The sequence below is a fragment of the Chroicocephalus ridibundus genome, chromosome 3 (assembly GCF_963924245.1).
Source record: "Chroicocephalus ridibundus chromosome 3, bChrRid1.1, whole genome shotgun sequence".
Lineage (NCBI taxonomy): Eukaryota > Metazoa > Chordata > Aves > Charadriiformes > Laridae > Chroicocephalus > Chroicocephalus ridibundus.
In genome coordinates, this window is record NC_086286.1 from 83,709,679 (window position 1) to 83,731,909 (window position 22,231).

General features: G+C 40.1%; 1 protein-coding gene across 1 annotated transcript in view; it reads left to right on the forward strand.

Annotated features, from left to right (window-relative positions):
- MCHR2 (melanin concentrating hormone receptor 2) overlaps positions 1-10,879 on the forward strand; it is a 34,851-nt gene extending 23,972 nt beyond the window's left edge. Inside the window, exons 4-6 of the mRNA XM_063331113.1 lie at positions 5,046-5,240; positions 7,255-7,374; positions 8,474-10,879. Of these exons, the coding sequence (XP_063187183.1) occupies positions 5,046-5,240; positions 7,255-7,374; positions 8,474-8,798 (640 nt within the window). The 3' untranslated portion in view covers positions 8,799-10,879. The remainder of the gene's footprint in view (positions 1-5,045; positions 5,241-7,254; positions 7,375-8,473) is intronic.
- The last annotated feature ends 11,352 nt before the right edge of the window (positions 10,880-22,231 follow it).

The following is a 22,231-nucleotide window of genomic DNA, read 5'->3' on the forward strand; positions in this document are numbered from 1 at the left end:
CAAAGGCAACCTCATCCGTTAAGCCACACGTCTCACGGTGCCTTAAGAGCCTCAGCCTTTTGCATTGCTAACAGCCCTCTCTCTGAAGCTCTGTAGCTGGCTTTCTGCTGGCAGCTCTGCACCCGGTCACCCAAGCTGCCGCAGCAGCCTTTCCCAGAGCCTCTGGGGCAGCTCTTTCCCCTTGTTCCCACGCTGTGGATCTTGCGCTGTTATCCTCAGGCCTTGCACCTGCAAACCCAACCGCATTGTTTACGGTGGGTTCTCGTGGGAAGTGACTGCCACCAGCGTGGGAATCGCCCCTTCTTCCCCTCCCTTTCCCTACCCTGTGGTCAAAGCTTCTGGTTGAAATTAGTGGACCCAAAAACATGCGTGCCCCAAACTTCACAGCAAGTCAGCATGCAGCCTCAGCAAAGCATGATCTCAGCAACACCAACAGCATCATAGGCAGGAGCAACTGGTAAGAAGTGAGTCCCGATGAAAACTATGTTGAAACTGTGGAAAAGAGCATTGCAGGGAGAACCACGCATGGCAATGGAGAAGACGCCCAGAGATGGATGCTTCTCTGGAGACCCCCTATTGCTTCTCTTCCCAGCTGGCCACTCAGGACAGCTTTACCTTTCCACACTCTCTATTTTCACTTTAATTTTTCCCTTAAAGTAACTATATACCATCAGCTACAGACCATGGTAATAAATCTCTATGTGTGTGAACCTTTCTTAAAAATCTTTGTGCGATACACAGTTCTTAATGAAAGAGCTAATAAGAAATAACCAATGTTTTGTGGTTAGGTAAGTTAACACAACTTACCTAACCTTTGTTTCAAGCTTAAACAGCTTGAAAAAAAAGGGAGATCTCACCGAAACCTCCCTGCCACGGAGAAGCATATGAAAGCATTAAGGTGTTTTTATATCATCCAACTTAGGCACGAGATAAAGTTCAGTCTCTCACTAGCAGCAGGCAGCAAGCGTGTATGTCTAAGAGGTGACTCATGGGGTCTATGGAGAGCACAGAAAAGGATGGAAAATCATGTCCTGTCACCTTTCTTGCAGCCTGCGGGAAGAGGGGTGCTTGGTTAGGTGCACTTCTTCCTCCATGTCAGCTACTAATGTCACTTCTCTGTGCTTCCCCAACGCCCTATTTCCATCTTACACACTTTCATTTTCTCACAAAGATTTCCTTCAATTCACAGTTTATTTGCTGATTTTTTTAAAATTTTACTTTTGTAATGCCCATTGTAATTTTCTTCCATATTCATTCTTTGGAAACGTCTCTGCTGCCAATTTTAAAAAGAGTTGCACTATTGCTCCCTTACTTTGCATGGAGATGTTGTTGTTTGCACCACTTGAAAAAATGAAAGCAAGCTCAAAGCGTACATAGTATGCTTACACGGCAACTAAGAGGTCAAATTTTGTGGAAAGCGGGAGTAATCACAAGTTTTAAGAACTTGAGAAGCCTGTAAATTACTCTCAATTACAGTGATCCTATAAGCAGTATCAGTGGCAGAAGCTATTTCCATGAAGCCGCCAGTGAAATAGGAGAGGTAGCTGTATTGAGAACGGTAGAAAGCAGTTCCACCATTGCAAATGTAGAGGATTTCTGTTCTTTCTGTCACCATCATAAGGATCGAGAATAACTGCATGAAATTAGACACAGCTTTTTAAGATATCATGTGCCAGAAAAGCCTTTTGTGGTTGTAGCAATAATGGCCATTACTCAAATGTTATTTAGAGAAAAGAACTTGATTGTTGCAAAGCTTGAATGATGAAAGAAATCTCTTTCATACTCATATTCAAGCAAGACTAAAAATAATTTATTATCACATGAAATATGAATATTTCTTGATCTTATGCACTGGTTCCTGATCTTCATTGGCCCAAGGGCAGTAATACCAAGCAACTGAGGTGCCGCAGGCACAACGTTCTGACAGGCTGGTGAACCTCATCTGTGAAAAACAAATACAGGACCCCAAGAAATAGTCCAAGGTCTTGCAGGAAACATGTTGCCAGCACCTACAGACAAGGATCTTCTCATTTGTGTCAGATATTTACATGGTGTTGAATGTGCAAGTATGGCTATGTATTAATACAGATATAGCAAAGGAATGACAGGTATTGAAAGTTACTGCTGTACAATTAATGATATTTCTGGTTATTTACTGATACCAGTACTGGACTAGTTAACCCACAGTCTAATTAAACTTGAGGTTTCAGCCTGGTGAAGACATTCTTAAGCAGCCAGTCACTTACCAAGCTTCTGCTCTCAGCTGCATTGAAGAAACTTCACAGCAGTGTTGCTGGGTTTAGAGGAGTAAATGTAGATGCATACCATGGTATCTGAAAGCAAAATGCACCATTTAATTTGCACGCATTGCAGTTGGTGTTATATACGCCTATCTGGCTTCTTGTGTTTTTAACAATGTAAATCTAGAATAGCTCCACTAAACTCTGTTCCTTTATTTCTAATAATTTAATCATCCTAATAAACGTCTACACCTGTTTTGCTTTCCTGAAATACTTTTAAGAAGGAATTACATGACTATGAAGACTGTTCCTTGCAGGTTTTTATTGTGTTTTTTTCTGCATTTTTTTCACTTGGTCTGTGAACAACATAAGTAGTTCAGCATTGATTGAGAAATAGTTTTTCATTTCTAGCTACAGTATAGCTTGAGAGCGACAGAAAATTAATCTGTAATGGCCCTTCTTCAGAACACACCAAAAATACTACTTTCTGGGGAAAAAAAGTCTTCTACAAGAATGATGTACTTTCTGAATCAGCTTCCTTAATTAGCTGAGCAGTGCTGTGGCAGTCCACGCACACATTATAACCCTTTAGAAAAAAGATGCCCTCTTAGGCAGTACCAGAAGCTATCTTAACATTCATATTACGCTTGCTTGAACTGCCTTGTTTTGCTGGGCTGTCATTTTTTTCTCCTCTACAAAAACTAAAATTCAGTGAAAATTTCACCAGTATTTAAACATTTCTCTGTTTTATCCTTTCAACTTGTACAAGTTTTAAATACCCTCACATGAAGGTATCAGGAAGGAATTAGGTAGAGAAGTTGATAACAGCCAATCACTAAGAAAATTATTTTCAAGTGTTGTTAAAATTTCTATATAATTTGTCTTTCTCATAGCAGCTAGTAAATCTTTTTCTGTTAATTTCAGAAAAATCATAGTTTTAAAAGATTTCTGTGACCATGTTTCTGTTTTCAGTCTTTTTAAAAGAAACTGAGTCAATCTAAGTCCCACAAGAGAGGCGTCTTTCACTGCTACTACCCAAAATTCTTCCAGCTTTATGCACGAAAAAAAGCATGTATTATATAGTTGAAAGGGGTAAAATTAAATTTTTAATCCATTTTCTAGAGGCTTGTCATAAAAAGAAAGATGCCCCAAAGCTTCCTCTCCCCTTTTTTTGTGTAAAACTTTGACATTCAGGAGCTTTCATTTGGTTGTATCGCTTGTTATTAATTTAAGAATTATGATAAATGATAAATGGATGAAATGTGTTTTCTCCATAAGTTACATCTCACCCATTTCTCTTCAGCATTATGGTTGCTCACACACCCACCAGCTCCTGCTGCCAGAGGCTGGGTTCTTCCACCCGCCCTTTTCCCTGTCATAGGGAGCGAGTTGGTGGACATGGGGCCAAGGCAGAAGCATAAGCCTCCAATCACCCGCAATCTGGGTAGCAATGGATACAGGTGCCACTAGCAGGGCTAGGACCTCAGTGGCAGACCTCTCATCACATATCAGAGGGGATCATAACTGATCATGTCCTTAAGCTGACAGCTATGTGACAAGAATCATCCCTCTGCTGGGGTCTCCACTAGGAGACCCCACTGACAAGAGCTGTATCTGCAGCAGCTTGCCCGTGGAGCACCAAAGTGAGGTCAGTCGATTCAGGTTTCTGGTTGTCTCATGTGGTTATATCACTTCTAAGCCATCACAGGGCCGTGCTGCAGCACCCCTCAAACAGCTTTACAGAGTGCAGTGAGTTCGACAGCCATGAAACAGTACCAAGACCCAGGGCAATGGGAATTTTCAGCCTCCATTACATACTGTCTGCACCCAGTACATTTTGGCCAGGCCTATGATGGTCCCAGTATGCCAGATTCTGTGTGTGCAAAGAATGGAAAGAAAAAGGAAGAAATTAATTGTCAGCTTTGTTTACCTTTGTTGAGTTTATTCTAAAATGATCTGACAATCTTCCCAAACAAGTTGCTAAGCTGTGAATCAGTGTTAGTAGGTAGTCTGTTCTCATCTGGAAATGCAAAGGCGTACCAAATGCAGTGGACTTTTTACCTACCCTACTCACTCCTGAAAAAAATAGAGGGAAAACACACCCTCCTTTAACTTCCCCTTCTTTTTATATGTTAATTGTTCCATTTAATATTCTGCTTTCGGCTCAAAGGTTGACCGCTTTAATCCAGTTTGATCTAATAGATTAAAGTTCACCCCAACCTTTTGCAAAACATGAAGGTCATGAAAGAGAAGTTGAATTTGTTTTGTATCATAAGCCACTGCTAACTGAAGGTTATTTTTAAGGTAGTGAACACTTTCAGTTGTATCTTCAGTTATGGGGAGACTAAACATTTAAATTATAACTATAACTTGAGCACTCCTAGAGCTAAAATATGTCAAAAAGTTCTATTTTTTTAAAAATAAGTCTTGTCTGCACTAAATTATCTCCAGTCCTTTTCCAGAACTAACTTCATCTCAGATTTTGTCTCTACTTGCTTCTTGTATGTCTGAGTTTTTAAATTCTGTCTCCTATATGCTAATCCACTAAAATTTATTAAAAAATCTTATCATATTAATTAAATAATATTGTGACCAAAAGCACGATCAGCTATAGCAATACTTGTTGAATGTTAAGGGAATTGCTTGAATAAAAGCCATTCTGGCATGTTGTACTAGACGACTTTTTAAAAATGCAGTTTTCTTACCTTGCCATGGCTATTCTTAGAATTTTCATTTTGCAATCAAAAATATTAAACTAAATATTTTATCATTGTTCTATTATATTGCTGGTATCTGCTTTTACAGGTACCTCGCTCTTGTCCAGCCATTTCGCCTAACCCACCTGAGAACAAGATCAAAGACAATTCGAGTCAACTTATGTTTATGGGTAGCATCACTTATTCTGATGTTCCCTGTGTGGGTCTACTCAAAAGTAATAAAGTTCAAAGATGGTTTGGAAAGTTGTGCTTTTGATCTAACCTCACCTGGTGATGTTCTCTGGTAAGCTTTCAAAGCTTGGGGGATCTTGTCTTAAGCTGCTGTTGAGGATGCCACCCATTTTGTCTTTGACGTGCCTGGCCGGCAGGCAGGAAGGCAGATGGATGGATGGATGGATGGAAGGAAGGAATCGAATTCAAGCTAGAGCTGAGCCTTGTATCATTCAAGTCATTGCATCTCAGATTGTATTGGTAACACAGAGGCAGTCCCAGCGCGATGATATTCAGCAAGACAGCTCCCACATAGCAAACATAACTGAAAGATTTCTGTTTCTCCTTATCTTCTCTTGCTGCATTTAGGTAACTGTTGTTCACAAATGGGATCTCATTGCCCTTTCTGACCTGGCAGACTGTCATGTTTGGAAGATATAGATCACAGAAGAGATTAAACACTCCTCATAATTGCATATGTGACTTTCCAGTATCTCATGGCCAAGCAGATTCCTGCCTATTTGTTAAATTCAAGCTAGTTTGTTGAGTGATGACTAGCAAGGGACATAAGAGAAAATTTTAGAAACCTTAAGCAACAGATAGCAAATTTTGGCTGATGCTGGGTGGTTTTATATTAGTATGTTGTTTGGATAAGGAAAGAATTTTTGGAGTGAGTATCTGAATTGTCTCTAATTACCACACTTGAATTCACATTATTCAGCAGCCTCAGCACACGTGATCTGTATGCTTTTCAGGTGAAATCAGACTGGAAAAAGTGCTCCGGAAACTCAGTGAATGGACTCCAAACCACTGCTGTGTATTCAGGCCACAATCCACAGTATCTAGTTAGAGAAAATCCAAAGTTAAACCCCCTAACATGAGTATAACGTGTCATGTCCCAAGCACCACGTACTTCATTCTACAGATTTTCCCTACTCATTTGTACTACATGTTAATGTAGACAAAGCCTAAAAGAATGTATTTGAGCATTTTTTGTTCCAGCACCTTTCCCCTCTCCCCTCTTGCAATTAAATTGCAACCAGATATTTAATGGAATTAATTCTAACTCCAGAGCACCAGAAAAAGAGAGGAAAATATGAAACAGTACAGAAGTTAAATATTTTAATGCCAGCAAAGCTTGATGAAATCCACTGCTGAAGATTTAAGATATTAGTAAAAACAAGCCCTGAAGTATGACCGATTATTTTCAAGAACTTTTGAAAGACATGACACCCCCAATAACCTGAAAGAAATCAGAGAAAATAGAGGAAAACCAGAGCTGAAAGGATTCGGGGAATTCAGTCTAGTCCATCCTCTCTCAGATGGCATGAACAATTGTCAGAGGCTCGTTTCATTCCACATTACAGGCTTTAACACAGAGAAGTATGAAGACAAGTAACAGGAGACTCTGGTAGATAGAGTTAAAAGCAATGAACTTCAATGACCATAAAGTTTAACAAATTATTAAACTCTCAATCTGTAAAGTGGTAAGAAAAACTCTATGTCTGTTTCTCAGGAACAAATTATAACAAAACAACCTAACTTTCTTCCTTGATGGAAGTTCTCCAGTTGATAAAGAATAACTAGAAACAAAGTAATTTAAATTGTAACAAAATACCAGCAAACCAACTAGGAAATATGGTGTAGATTAGATTAGACTAACGATGCAAGAATAATTGAAAAAACTGTGCTCAGAAGATGGTCATCACTGGTTTACTATCAGAGTAGCAAAATGTCAGTGGACTGAGCAGACTGCATCCTCCAAAAATGCTTGTAAGAATTTTTACTTATTATACAGGCCTTGGAAAAAGTGCAAACATACAGAATTTAGAATGCAAAGTGGTATAATTTGTAGTTATCTTCTTGCAGTCAACAGTATTCCTAGAATTGCCTAATGCAGACTTTAATACTTGAAAGTACTTGGAGTTGTAGGTACTTGCTGCTACATAAAACAGGCTCCATCTACCTCTAATCAAGAACCGCAAATCAGAGACCACGTTATGAAAAATTTTTAATATTTTTTTTACATTTATGAGATCGCCTTTGTGTAATCACGTTGTTTATTCTTTTTTCATTTTTCTTGACAGGTATACACTTTATCTTACTATGACGACTTTCTTTTTTCCTTTACCACTGATACTTATTTGCTATATTTTAATTTTATGTTACACGTGGGAGATGTATCAGCAAAACAAGAAAGCAGGAAGGTAAAGTATTATTCATGTTTCCTCCTATTTCACATGCTCTGCTCAGACTGCAACGGTTTTATAAGTAACAAGCCAAAAGGAACAGTCCTAAAACAACACTTAGGTATTACATCATGTAACTTTCAGTGCTTCAAACTGCATTAGGTTCCCAGGAAACAGACTAGGGACGGGACTCAGGGGAGGGAGCAAGATAATCCAGTTAGAAGGAAACATTGAGGAGAAAGTTTTGGCTGAAGTCCTCAGTCAACAAAAAGGCAGAACCCAACCCTGTGCTTCTGGCTGCAGGACAGCACCTGTCCATTCAGGTTTTGTGGGTCCAAGCTCTCCGTTCAGGGATTAGGAAGCCCTGGGAGAAGGTGGGTGCCAGGTCTGGTACCACCTGCCGTGTCCCAGGGAGCTGCAGGCTGGGTGCCTCCAGGCTGCATTTCCCCTCTGGTAGGAAGGGGACTCCAGGCCCCACAAGGATCCCTAGCTGCTGTTCACAGCCTGGGAAAGTCTAGGCAAGAAACGAAAATTGACACATGAAACAAATGAAATACAATTTCCCGGTTTCCGTGACAGCAGCTCCTGGTCAGCATGTTTTAGTTCTAGGACTATGTGCTTTGGATTTTTCTATGAAAAAAGAAATTGGTTTCCATTTTAGTGTGGTTTTTAATTCTTCAGGCAGGAGAGTCATTTGCTTCTTTTCTCTAAATCTCCATTAAGCTCATAATAATAATGTTTTAACTGGATATTTCTTTTCTAGTTGTTAGCAAAAAAAAAAAAATGTAGTTGTGTATGAAAAGGGATGCAAACTATATAGCTCCCATGTTGAAAAAGAGTAAGCGTTTTAAATTAAAATAATTGTCAGTATTTCATCAAATACACATAAACATTTCGCAGTGGCTCCTGTATGTGTGTAGCACAGGATCAAACTCAACCTAAGCAGAAGAAACAATAATGTGCAAACAACAAAAAAATGAAATTGCTGAGAGACGGCCTTTGCTCGCACTGTAGGTGAATTTGGTCTCAAATAACTGCAATTCATTAGCACACTCAATCCATGCCATCATTTTCCCACCTTGACTTCCCATGCTAGGGATCCTTCCTTGTTTTGCAGTTACGCCACCCGTATCCCCAGGCAGAGAGTCATGAGGCTCACTAAGATGGTGCTTGCTCTGGTCAGCGTGTTTGTGGTAAGCGCTGCCCCGTTCCATGTGATCCAGCTCATGAATCTTCAGGTTTCTCAGCCGACCCTGACCTTCTATGTGAGCTACTACGTCTCCATCTGCTTCAGCTACGCCGGCAGCAGCGTTAATCCCTTTCTCTACATCCTGCTTAGTGGGAACTTCCAGAAGCGTCTCCAGCGGTGCACAAACACGGAAATCAGGATGGCAGAACGGGATGTCAACATCATCGAAAACACCCTCAAGTCAAGTTTCTGAAAGGAGGGCCTTCTCCCAACAAAAACGCATTATCCATGTGTACATTTTATCGGTTGCAATAGATGGGTCTGATTTTACTTCCTTCATGAAACTGTAACTCAGAAGTGGCTTTGTTGCTGGAATTGCACCAGTGTCAAGCTGCTGTAAGACGAGGATTTGCACCGCTGTTTGAAAGGTTAGAGCTCCTAGAGGAGGGATTCTCTGCAAAAATATTCTTTGTTACTGTGTCATTGCTTTTTTTTTTTATGATGATTTGTACATAGATGAAACAAATGTATAGAGGTTAAAGCGGATTTTAAAAAACTATTCCTCTCGTAGTAAGAAGATAGAATGACTGTGGCAGGCATTTGGGATCTGACGCTGTGCGTGAAGTCATGGAAACTATACGTTAATGACCAAAAGAGACTTAGTTACTGATGACTCAGAAGGGAATAACTATTGATTTTTATCCTATCTACAGCTGTCTCATATGACACTCGTTTCTGCAGCTATTAAAGGCAGGGGAGAGACATAAAAGGCACTTTTGGAGGAAAACTGCCTTTGAATTAACCTTGTTGTGCCCTTGTAAACAAAGAAGCGAATTCACAGTGTGTGTCATTGGAAATTATTAAACCTAAGTTTTGAAAAGAGCTTTGTGTTTCAGGGATATGTCATTGCTTCACTTTTGTCAAAATCCCTGCTTCCAAGACAGCTCCGAGAAGGGTGTTCAGTCCTGAAAGAGCCCAGAGTTAATCTCACTATGAGCGCTGAGAGGAACTTGGTGTTTTCCCAGGATGCACTCTCACTCGTTTCAAGAAGGGTAGAAGAATGCCTGCTTGTTGTCGACACTTAATCCACGAGATTTCTAGTAGTAGGATGTAGTCAGGCAATATTATTAGCACCTTTAAAGCTAATACAGAAAATTGGTGGAAAAAAAAAAATCCATTGAAAAATCTAATGTCTTGAGAAGTGCTCACAGTTTTGGTGTTCACCACACTGTGAGTTTATCTGCATCATGTTCTCTCTTTGTCTTATCTCAGGACTTCACTTATCACTTTACTGGGGGAAGACAACATTTCACTAGGACCAGAGGTTTTATGTCTACAGTATTCTTGTTATTCGAAGACCTGATGAATCTGAAACACTTAGGTTAGCTCCCGTCTTGTTGTCCCATCCCAAGTGGGCCTTTTATTAATTTATTTGCAGCCCTGTGGAGGTCACGCTTTGTGATCCCACTCCATGATTGTGAAAGACTGGAACTTTAAAATAACTGTCTCAAAGCTTGCTTAAGCTTCTGCAAATCAACGGCAGGCTTGCAGGCTGATAAGCAGCTTGCTTGTGTCTATTTAGCACCTTCTGCAGACCATCCTCTTGCTTGCCAGTCACCACCCAAGATAGCCATCAGCTGAAAAGGGGTGTGTTGCTCCCCACAGCTGGAGAGGGTGTAGGCCTCTGGCTACCAGAGTGGCCAGGCCCTGCCTAGCCTGGGGCCCACCGGAGCCTGTGTTCTTAACTCCAAAATTGCTGAAGCCAAGCACTGCCCAAACAGCAAGGGGACAGGAAAAGGTTATATGGAAACTGTGTAAAATGACAATTAGCTGGGCAAGGGCCACTGTCACGTTGACTGGTCAAGCTACAGACTGACCTGGGCTACCTGGACTATAACTGGCACGCCGACCCACCACAATTTGGGAATTGGGACTGAGACCCCCATCACCATCAACCACAGATCAACGGGACGCCACTGGACTTCCAGAGGGCTGCCAAGATGTCATCAGGCCTGTGGTGGTGACTATACTCTTGCTACAGTCCCTAATATTGCTTCTCTTTTCTGCCTTTCCTCTACTTCTGCCTTTACTCTATCGCTTGTCTTAGTGATTTTTGCTGGGGAATAACAATAAACCTGCAGTGAGCGGCGTCTGACCTCGTTTGTGTCTTAATTTCACACTTGGAATCATTGCGAACCTCTCCCAGGCCCAATTTAGTTGGACCGGCACGTAACAATGATCTGCCAACCCACTGCAGGACCCACGGCACAGGAAAGAAGAAAACATCTTTCAGCAGGGGAAGGCTGGGCTGGGCATTCCCAAACTGTGGATTGAGCTACTGCCCTGTCTTCTGCCATCACGGGGCACCTGCCAGTCCCATAGTGTCTCACACATACAGAAAAAGGATTTATAAGGGGTTTGAAATAGCTATTCATAGTGTAAAGCTAAAGTTTTACATAGAAAATGCATCATAAAGCGTTTGTGATGGTGTTATTTAGTAGCCTAAGGGAATACTCAAGATAAACTTTATGAGTGGAGGAAATATCATTAAACTCTACAAGACAGCTGCAAAATGATGAGATTTCAACAGATCAGTTTGTTCAGATCTGAAAAAGGTTTTCTACTTTTCCAAGCTTTATGAATTAGTCTGTTAAAAGTCTGGTCTGCACCTACAGGCCTTGTCATTAAAAATTAATTAATTAATTAACAGTCTGCGCACAAGGTGGCTTATCAAGTATTACCAAAATATAGCCTTGCTAAGAGCAAGCTGGTTAGCTCGTTGTTCTGGTCTGTGCCTGCATGTGCCACCTTTGCTTCTGAGTTACAACTGTGACTTTACGAGTTTCAGTTCTTTTCCTTTTTTTCTTCCTTCCCGCCCTCCCCCCCCCGCCCCGCCCCGGCCTTTTGAATCAAAGTAGATCACTATGCACAAGTTCTCCCCTCAAAGAAGACTTTTCTCAAACTTGTTTAACTGTTCAGTGAGTTACATCAGTTCCATGGTAACTCAGGATATGATATTTAACACTTATAAGAATGGTAAAATAGTCCTTTTTAATAGCCTTGGTGTTTTTCTCTTTTGCCTGTCACACCTCCACTTTTAAAGCTCCTGTGCTTCTGGGGTCATAGCAGTGAAATGGAACCACAGAAGTGCAACTTCATGAAATTATCCTACCAACAGCAAGCTCAACAGGACGTTGAATGCCCTCTTGTGTGGGACACTAATAAAATAGTTTGCAGTTTGGTGTTTTTGTCATCTTCTCCATATTGCTTTAATTCTCTGTATCTGAAAATAAAATGGATGTATTTCAAATAGATTTGTGTAAATATTCAAAATTTTTATTTACGAGTTACTAAATTCTCTATGTTAAGGAAAGTTCATAAAGGAATATGATAGAAATAACTCTTTTTCTTTAATGTTTTGGAGAATAAGCAGTTAATTGGAAAATAAAACCAGTCTATAGATATGGGGGGGAAAGGAAGATATTGCAATCCTGTTGAATTTTAAATAGCTCTGAAAGCTTGTAAAGTAGGTGATTTAGTTGAAATAGTACTGATGATGAAAGTCTGGATATAAAGGAAGAATGCTATAGAAGAAAAACCATAGAAGGCCATGTAAAGGTAAAGTATTGCTGGAATCAAACTGGAACATCAATTCCATTCCCTGCTTTTCTGTGTAGTTTTGCCACTGCAGCACCACACATAACTGTAAGCTATACACAAACTATATTTCAAAAAATTTCTTTCAAGATACTTACTTGCAATCTGGTGAGTAGTATCTGTGTACAGGTGAGGGGTACGCTCATACATTCAGATAATTTTTTTTGTATTTATTTTGCAAGTAACACTTTTTTAAAATGCAGCATTTTTGATCAGGACTATAAACACTATGCTGCAACCTCCATCCAGTTCAGCATTTCAAGCTCTTACTGTATTTGAATTTATGATAATAGTTTGAGGAAGAAAATATTCAGTCATTAAATCAGATTGTTTCAGCTGAGAGTTTCCAAACCATCATGAATCCAACCCTGACGTACTCCAGGGCACTACGGACCTGAAACTGCTTCCAGAAAATTAAATGTCAAACCTTCGGGATTTAATAACATATCACCTGTTACACACATTGTGATGACTACTGTAATCCCATCATCCAGTCTAAAACACTGCCTGCATGAGCAAACTGGATGCCTAAGTGAAATTGGATAGCTTAGGAGTCGGTAATGGTATGATATATGCAGCATTCCCTATCCAGTAAAAACACTTAACAGACTTACTGCATTTGAAGCATGTAGATAGTCTCACAGAAGTCAATGTAGGCACGTGACTACGTGATTTGCCATACTGGGGCCCAAATCTTCTTTCCAAATGCCACTACCATCTGGAGATGAATTTACAGGGCATACTCAACTTAAAGGTCTGTGCAGAGGGAGAAGAGAGAGAGGATGTCTGTGCACGGTCCCTAGCAGGTATGCTTTTTGGAAATAGTTGCAGATAAAATTAGCATTCCAGAGGTGATCTGGCTGAGGATTACAATAGGAAGACTGTTCTTTCCTGGAGCTGGATTTCAAAGGGCTGAGTTTATACACACCCATGTGTGTATTTGGGCCAGGATCCCCTATTGTGGCCATGCTGCTGTAGAGCAGTAGCGTCTTCTGTCCCTTGTGCTGTCTGTCAGCTCCCTCCTGCCTTGAAAGAAAATCAGAATCACCCGGGTGGCTCTTCAAAGAGAAACGACACCACCCAAATCAAGAGCAAACTCAGTAATGCAGTGATTTCCTGTTTGTGCTTACAACACACTTGCACATTTGAATATTTGTAGGGAAATTTTCCACACAGTTAAGTGTATTATGTAAAGCTAAAAGCGTGTTTACTGTTCAGTTAAACTCTGTGTGAAGTGTTGTTGATCCAATAACAATGACAATTTCTGCAATCATTTAACCAGTCTTGCACATACATTATAATTACTATTTTAAACCTTAGACTTGAGATTTGCTTGACAGACAGATCTTGGGATCAAACTACTTCAGAGCAGCTTCTGCTAATGCACACTCCCCTTTCTCCTTCCCTCCTAAGAGGTGTTATGAAAACCTGTCAGACCTTTTAATCTTTCACCTTCAGTTTTGCAGGACTGTGTGGAACAGAAAATTAGTTTCTATGGCATCACTGGCAAAACTGGAAAAATAAAAGGAACTAACAGGCTGCACAAGCTTTCTTAAATTGTTTGTTCATGCCAAAAAGGTTGTGAGTTTCTTAAACTAATTATTTTTTTGTGTGGTTTTTTCCCTTTTTTTTCTTTTTTCTAACTATCAGTGCTCTCTTGCCCTCCTACCCGGGAGGAACTGGCCAGTCCTCATTTTGTTCACATGCTGTTTGCCACTGTACTCACTGCTGTGCCACGACCTCTTTGCGCACACTCTGTGAAAGAGGACAGACTGTGTGCAGGTATGAACTGTCTCACCAGACAGATAGATAGAAGATGCCTTCTAATGTGGATCATACCACACTATCATAGGTGGCTACCTTTTCCATTGCTCTAGGGAAGGTGATAAAGTTGACGGGCCCATTACTTGCCATTCTACTTTCCCATTTCAAAGGATGTCATTGGAATTAATCCCCAAGACCTGTAGCATATACACCAGAAAGACTTCTGATAACGAAGGAAGCTCTAGTTTTGTCCTTTTGCAGATTGACTTCATACTGCTGAATCTTTATCGTGTTGCTAACAATGGCCCAGGACTGTTCCTGATGCTAAATAAAATAATAATTTTCTCTGTTTGGTTAGGCATGAAAAAAATAAAACTTATTTTATAATTGGGTGTCCTACCCTGCAAACTGAAAAGAAGCACCTCTGAAAGTGACGCCATAGCTGTATGAACTGTTTGGGCCAATAGCTGCAGTCTCAGCTCAAGCTTTAAACTTGCTCCATATGTCTTTTTCGTACAATGCTCTATGTAACAGAAGGGATGGAAAGGCTAGATAGTGTTTTGTTTAGGCCTTTTGTACTGGAGAGTAAAAAATACTAAAAGCCTTAGTAAAAGTATTTTTAATAAAGTCTTTAAGACAAAAGTAATGGTTTCTTCATTTTATCATAAGTGGTTTTGACATTTTGGCTCAATGAGGTTTTCATTTTAAAGAATTCTTTCCGCATGGGATTTGTATAACCATGTCTCTGCACTTCCTTGTTTTCTTGAGCAGTGCAACAAACTCTGCTGGGGGATATTCTCAATGCTTAATAAATCATGTTACAGACTGTGTAGAGACGTCCTTTACCTTTCCATGGACACAGTCACTTTAGAAAAATAGATCTTTGTATATTGCAAATATTGTCTGTTCTAAATATACTGTAGTTGCAGCTCTGATATAGTAGAATACTCGCGCACCTGCTTCTGACTCCTTAATTCATCTGGATTTAGGAGTATGTTTGAATGCTTTGACATCTATCTTCTGGTCTCCTGTAGAGAAATGAGAATATCAGAGCTATTTCCTCAGCTTTTTGTAAATCACCCCTTGAAGACAATGAAACTTTATCTTTGCTTTGTGATATGATGTACTGCTTTGTCTCCTGCGTAGTTTGAGATTTGGAGGGGCTTTGGCCAGCTCTGGAGCCACAAGATAAGTGGGAAGAATGAGGACACTAAAACCTGCACCCATCACTTCAGCAAATTAGTTGGATAAAGCTGACGTTTGAACAAAGATGCACCTGACCGGAATTCAAGCCATTTGTCTGGCTTAAGATGTGGGATCAAAATGGAAGCCTTGCTTGTGAGCCTGGATTTCCTAATTCCTTCACGTACAAACACCGCAGAGAAAGATAACTTTGAAGTAGGACCCATTGTCAAGAAGCTAAAAGCAATGTCACTGAGGGGTAGGAAGAGGAGGACAAGTGAGAATCAACAATATTAGGTATTTCAGGCAGACAGCCCTTACCAGCACATCTTCCAGCCACCGAAGGACGGTGAAGGGTTTGTGGTCTGGGCTGGCATTTGGCAGCGCTGGGCAGGGAAGGAGCTGGGGGCTGGCATCCTTCCCTGGGCTCTGGGAAGGGAGCAGAGAAATGCCTTTTCATACAGTTCAGCCCTCTCCCTTTTTAGTTGCAGCCCCCAAAATTCATCTCCCTCCCCTTTTCTGTGATTTGGAAAATCATAGCAGGGGAACGGGAGAGAGCAGATAAGACAAAGCAAGAAGGAAAATGCAATTCTTTGGTATTTGAAGAATCAGAACGCCATCTTCTTGAAAGTATTTGCACTAAGGAAGAGGGAAAATACAGAGAGAAAATAATTAATAACAAATGCATTCATTTAAACTTGAGGAGGATTTTTTTCCATTTTTTTCATTAGTGGTGCTTTTAACTGCTGCCATTCATTAGACCAGCAGCAAAAGAAAACAAAAGTAACTTGAATAGTCTCATAATCTGCTCTATTTAAATAAATTGGGGTAAAGTCTCACAAACCAAAAACATTAAATTAAATCCTTGCTTTTAGCTGGAGAGAGAACTAACAATTGCATTCCTGGGACATAAGCCATTTTCTCTAAAGTTTATATGTATAGTCTAAAAATCCAGTAAGCATTAGCAGAACACAAAAAAATAAGAGGATGGGAGGGTCTGGCTTTTTCAGCACTGCTTTCTACACCTTATGATTTTTGTGGATGAAAAAAGCAATGTAACTACTGAAATAGTGATATTCTTGCTTTGGAAGTAAAACTATACACGCGGATGGAGAACTACATTTACTTTTTTCCAATGATATCTCATTCAGGATTCCTCTGTACAAGAAACCTGTAAGGATTTGGACTTTAATCCTTATGAAGCTACAATTGCATCAACAAAATATTTAACCTTGCAATTTTTCCATTGGATTTTAGAGGAGAAAAAATTAATTGCTGAATTGTAATCAAATTTTTGAAAAAACGTACACACTGCTTGGCATTTTGCCACACATCCTGCTGAACACCACATTTGCTAGATTTTGCCTATAGTTCAACTTGTACTACAAGTAGAGACAACTAACGTGAATACCAGCTCTAGTCCAGCTGTAGTAGCATGGGCTGTCCTCACCGAACATATTTGCTGTGCCTTTTGGGTCTCTGCACTACTTTAACAACCAGCTCTCTCATAGACCATATTGGGCAAAATTCATATGACTTTTTTATTCCAGTAGGAAATCCTCCTTTTCGCTGTATATTTAACAGCACAGGAAAACTTTGTGAATTTAGCCAACTACCTCCAGCACCAAAGCACAAATGAAAATGACCTAGTAATCCTTTTTCTAAGTTTCAATATTTCATTAGTGAATTCTGAAATATGAGCTTTTTTAAATAAACCACTGTGGCAGTACATTTAATTCACCTTTAGTAAGATAACTAGCCACTTACCAGAGCTGCATGTAACTAAATAGAAAAGCAGTACCATACATTTTCAGAAATTCTTTGCAGATCTAGATGTTGTGAGTTTAGCCCCCGTTTATGCATCTTAAGGGAGACTGTTATTACAAGTTTCTGAGTATTCATCTTCTGCAGCGGAGGATCCTTCATGTGGGCAAAGCTCACGGTGCACCCCCCACTCTAAGTTATCAGCCATTTTCTCCAAAAATCAACATGAATAAAAACATTTCAAAAACTAGAGTATTTTCAGTGAGTCAGCTCAAAACTCCAATAAAGTGAAAAGTACCTATAGCTCAAAGAACAGTTCTGTTTTACTGTAACAGGTTCCAAAAATTTTGATAATTATTTTCTGTTGAAAAAACCCCTCTGTTTCTTGGAAAAGAAACAAGTTGTAATGAAATTTACTGCGAGTGCAAGCTGCAAGCAATAATTATGAACAGTCTGGCGACAAGCACTCAGTAAATCCGTGAAAAACCTTGGTGCAATCCCAATCTGCAGACAGGTAGAAGATCTGTTGTGATGGGCTCAAGTGATTGAGCAAGGGAGTCTGCTTCTTCTACTCCATGTTTAAACACTATTTAAACACTTAATTTCCCCCAAGGAGACCTGAATTTCTAATTCAATGCCTAAGATTCCCCTGGGCATATGGGAAAGCCATACTTAGCTTGTGACCACCATTACACAGCAGACTTGAACGAGGCTGTTGTCCCCTATACAAGGTGGACTAAACCAACCATAATGAGTGCCAGTATGTAGCTTATTCTCAAGTGCAGCTTAGCAATATTTTATGAGTAACCTGATATAATAGCTGGCCATAACTCAGTTCATACTGTATGGCATGAATGACCCTATTTATACTTAAAGGTCTATTCAAGCTACTACTCAAAGTCAGTAACACTGGAAAATAAGTTTGCTCCTATCACTATTAACTAATATAGAAAAGCAGCACTGCACTTTGAACCAAGCCACCATTTGTTATTTCATCCCTCACCAACACGTAATTTAACACACTATGGTAGAAGATTTGTGGTGAGATGGGCAGTAAGGTTTTGTCATCCTTCTGCTAACCTTTAGAGCTAAGGAGGGAAAAATCTATGACTCCGGCAATTCATATGATTTATTATAGACATCTGTATTAGAATGAGATGAATCATACCAATTTACTGTTCTTCCACTGATTATAAAAGGAGTGCAAGGGCCTGTTCAGATTAGATACACGCATCACAAATACAGAATTTGATTAAATGAATCACACCTAATATGTCTACTTATGAGTAGAACATGTATAGAATGTCCATATGTACTAAGTATTATGTCATTTACTGAACTACTAGCATTCAAATGCTATCTTGATGACACTGAAATCTAGAATAGAATAGAATAGAATAGAATAGAATAGAATAGAATAGAACAGAATACAGTAGAAGAGAATTTATACTAAGTATACAGTTAGGATCACAAAATGTCTATGGTGACTCAATTTTTTTTAAGCAAGTTTTTGGGTCCTGAAAAAATCCAGTCAAAAAGACAAAAACTGACCTCTTATCTGTTTGAAATGTTTGATCCTTGAAGGCTGGGTTTGGAATTAAGCTTGGGGAAGCAGATCTTATAATATTGCATGCACAACACATGCACATGCATTTCAGCATGCGCATAAAAAAGACCAAGTAATCAGCTTTGAAGAGTCTACCCAATACAAAATCCAGTGGTTGAGATGAACTCCTTTACTGTCTAGCATAAAATAACTATTTTTAATTGACAAAATGGATTGAATTAAATACAAATTTAGGAAATACATGCAAAAATATTCTTTAATATATTATTACATGCTTGGATGAAGTTTCACGCATGGAAGTGTAACAGGAGAAAAAGCACATGCCAATCTTTTCACTTGGACACCTAGAAATAGGCAGGCATTTTTTAAGTGGTTACCTAAGTAAAAATAGCTTGATTTTTAATAGCTGATGACTTACACTAGTATTTATTGTTATTTATGATGATCTCCAAGTGACTCTGCTATCGGTCAGGACCTACCCCAAAAAAAAAAAAAAAGTTAGCTATGTGTGGGCTAAGAGATTTGTATACTGAAGAAGGTCATTTTAAGGGCCAGATCACAGTTTAAGGTCCCTTCTCACAACTGCAGGGGTGGCAATGGCAGCGATATCTCTGATGCTGTGTACCTGGCAGGCAGGTTAAGGAGAAGGCTTGCCCCCCCTCCGTCTTCCACCCAACCTTCCTACAGAAAGTGCAAAGTGCCTCCAGGAGCCAAGATCGACACTGCTCGTGCGTTCTGCTACACCTCAGCCGTCCCCCTTCGCTTGTGTGGTGCGAACTGAAGCGCTCTGGACTTGGTCTTCCAAAGCACTGAACTTTCTGGGACAATTCCAAAAGAGAATTTAAGCATATGCCTACTGTTACACATATGACTTCAGTGGAGCTGCTCAATGTGCTTCAGAGCTCACAGATTCTGCAGGGTTCCCTCCTTTGGCAGGTGATGCTGGTCAGGCACAGCACCTAGACTTCCATGAAGGGAGCTGAGCTGTTTGTACCACGGGGCAAATGAGGTGCAGCATTGCGGATTTATGAGGTAAAACAAATCACCCAAAGACACTTTAAAAACATAATTTGTGCTAATATAAGTAACCAGTTGAAAAGTGTAAGACTGGTGAAGTGAAAAGAAATCCTAATGCTAATTCAGACCTCATGAAAAGCAAACTGTGTTCGCAGACAGATGGAACAAGCGTTGTCAGAATAAGAGCCAATTTGCACTGTGGAAGATCAGAAGACTTACCTCAGTGTTCCTAAAAAATATGGGAAAGTAAATATTGGAAAAGACTGGTAATGATTTCAATGGCTGTTTGAAATGAGCGTTTAGATTTGAGCAGATTGTTATAATAAACCTGTAAGATATTCAAAAGGAAAAGGATATTTATTGGCAGTGGGATATGCCATATATAGAAAAACCTCATTCAAACTTCCCTGCGCGTCTTAAGCTTCAAGGGACACCTGTCTTGCAGCTGCAAAGAATGCTGCACACTGGATCACCCACCACTATATTTCATCCCACTTAATGACCAGTCACTAAACAAGTGGTCAGGTCTGGGGCTACCTTCTGCAGAAAGCCCTGACAAAGCCCACCAGCTGAAAGTGTAGGTCATTATGTGCTTCTCCTTTTTAACTGTCACACTCTGCCATATCCATTTTCTGCCATATCCATTTTTTGTGCTGTCCATTTGCTATCATGCCCTGTGAGTTTCCCAAAATCTATAGCCAAATCTGCAGAACAAGAATGTCATAAGTCAGTTAGATGTGAGTATTTCAACTTGACATTTGATGATAAATGGCCAGGGCATCCTTTCCCTGTAAAACTGCAAGTCTGGAACAAAGATAATTTGTGCAATTTGAACCCAGGAAAATTGCTCTTGCATCCTGACCAGCTTGGGCAAATGTTTTACCTCAGAAAAATTCCAAGACATGCTGTAAAAAAATGAGGTAAATACATTTAAAGCGTGCCCTTGTTCTCAAGGGCAGATTAATCCCATCTTTTTAAGAGTAAAGGCTTCCTACACCCTGAACAAGGTATTGTACATGACTGCCCAGGACACCACTGCACAGCTTGACTAGCTAACCTACTCATACCACCAAGCTGCCAAAAACCCCACATGGACATGATTTACAGCAGTAAAAAAGTCTTTCTCCCTTCCTGGGTTATGCTGTTTGGAGTGACTGTGAGCTGTACTACAAAATGAGTCAGTTTTTCTCTGTACGCCACAGGTCTATTAAGGAGCCTTGCTATCAGCACTGTGACAGGCACACCAGTGGTGAGCAGACTGACCCCAGAGCTTATGAACAAAAGACAGGTCTTAACTTGTTCAAGTGATTCAGCTTCAGTCCAGAACAACTAATATGTCAAAATGTGATCATTAAGGTGGGAAAAAGAGGTCTCAAAGATAGCTGACAGTCTTGTTTTAGGATGACTTGGGTCATTCAAGCAAGCAAAAGTGGCTCTGAGAGCAAGCCATGCACAAGTGGGAACAGGCATTGACTCTGAGACTTTTGCATTGGACTTCCAACAGGTGAGGAGAAAGAAAAGGAGCCACCTGCGACATGTGGGCAGCCAAGACCCGAGGAGCACATGCAGCAGCTTTCCAGAGGCTGTTTCTTCACAGATGTGCTGGGAACCAGCTGTTCTATTAATAGCACAAACCGCCTCCATTAATGTCCCAAGTAAGATTTGCAGGATTTAGATAGTAGTATCCCATTCCAGACTGAGTATTGAAGACAGCTATTCCGCTTTCAAAAGCTCATTGCAGCTCTCACTTCTTTAACTAAATTTGATCTGCTGGGACTGTCATTGCACAGAAGAGACACCTGGAAACTTCCATATGAAAAAAGTTTAGGAAGTGGCTGATTCCATCACTCCTACAGGTACATGTAATAGTTAAAGCTGCCCTTGGCCAAAGAGGAGCATGTGGCCGGGTGTTTAGCGACCTGTACTGGAAGGAGAACCTTAGATTCTGGCATCTGTTTCTGGGACTATCAGTGTATTTTGTATTAAAGAGATTTAGAAATACATCATCCCTAAGCTGTTCTGAAGCCACCAGATTTGGTGCTTGTGCTCATTTTCTCTTTGCCTCTGACCTTATTACTTCTGAAGCTCCATTTTCTCCTCCTCACACCCAAACCCAGCTAAAGCAGGCTACAACTTCATGGTTAGGGCATTCCCTTTGAGGGAATTTTGTCTAATCTCAAGCAAGTAAACCAGTTCACACCTCCCTGTTCTATGTGAGTAGATGCACAGGAGCAGACATTTTTTGGGAAGAAATACACACGCTGAAAATGCCCTCTACAGTAGAAATAGCATTTACCGGCACTTTCCTTTTTTTAAAAGGTCATAATGAAACCTCACCTTGTCTGGTTATAGCTGTATGATGAGGGTTTTCCATAGGGATAAAATGAAGTCTAATAAGGATGCAGAAATCTTGGCACGGCTTTACCTGGCCTGGTTCTTTGAGATTTGTAATGCCCCTTAGCCTCAAACAAACAGTGCTGCAAGTGATTAGTGACAAATGGTAGATCTCAACACTACTTAATCCTGATCAATTCCCCTGGAATAACTCATTTTTTGAAAAATTATTCTGCAGAACAGATCAGCATTTCAGAGAGACAAGTGTGAGAAAAAAACATTGTGAGGTGTTGTAAATATGTTAAAAGGGAGGGGTTTGATGTCAGGACCTCATCTAGTGTGAGTTTTGCACTGCAGAGCTGGCTGAAGATCATTTGTCAATTTTTTTAAAAAGACTTGAA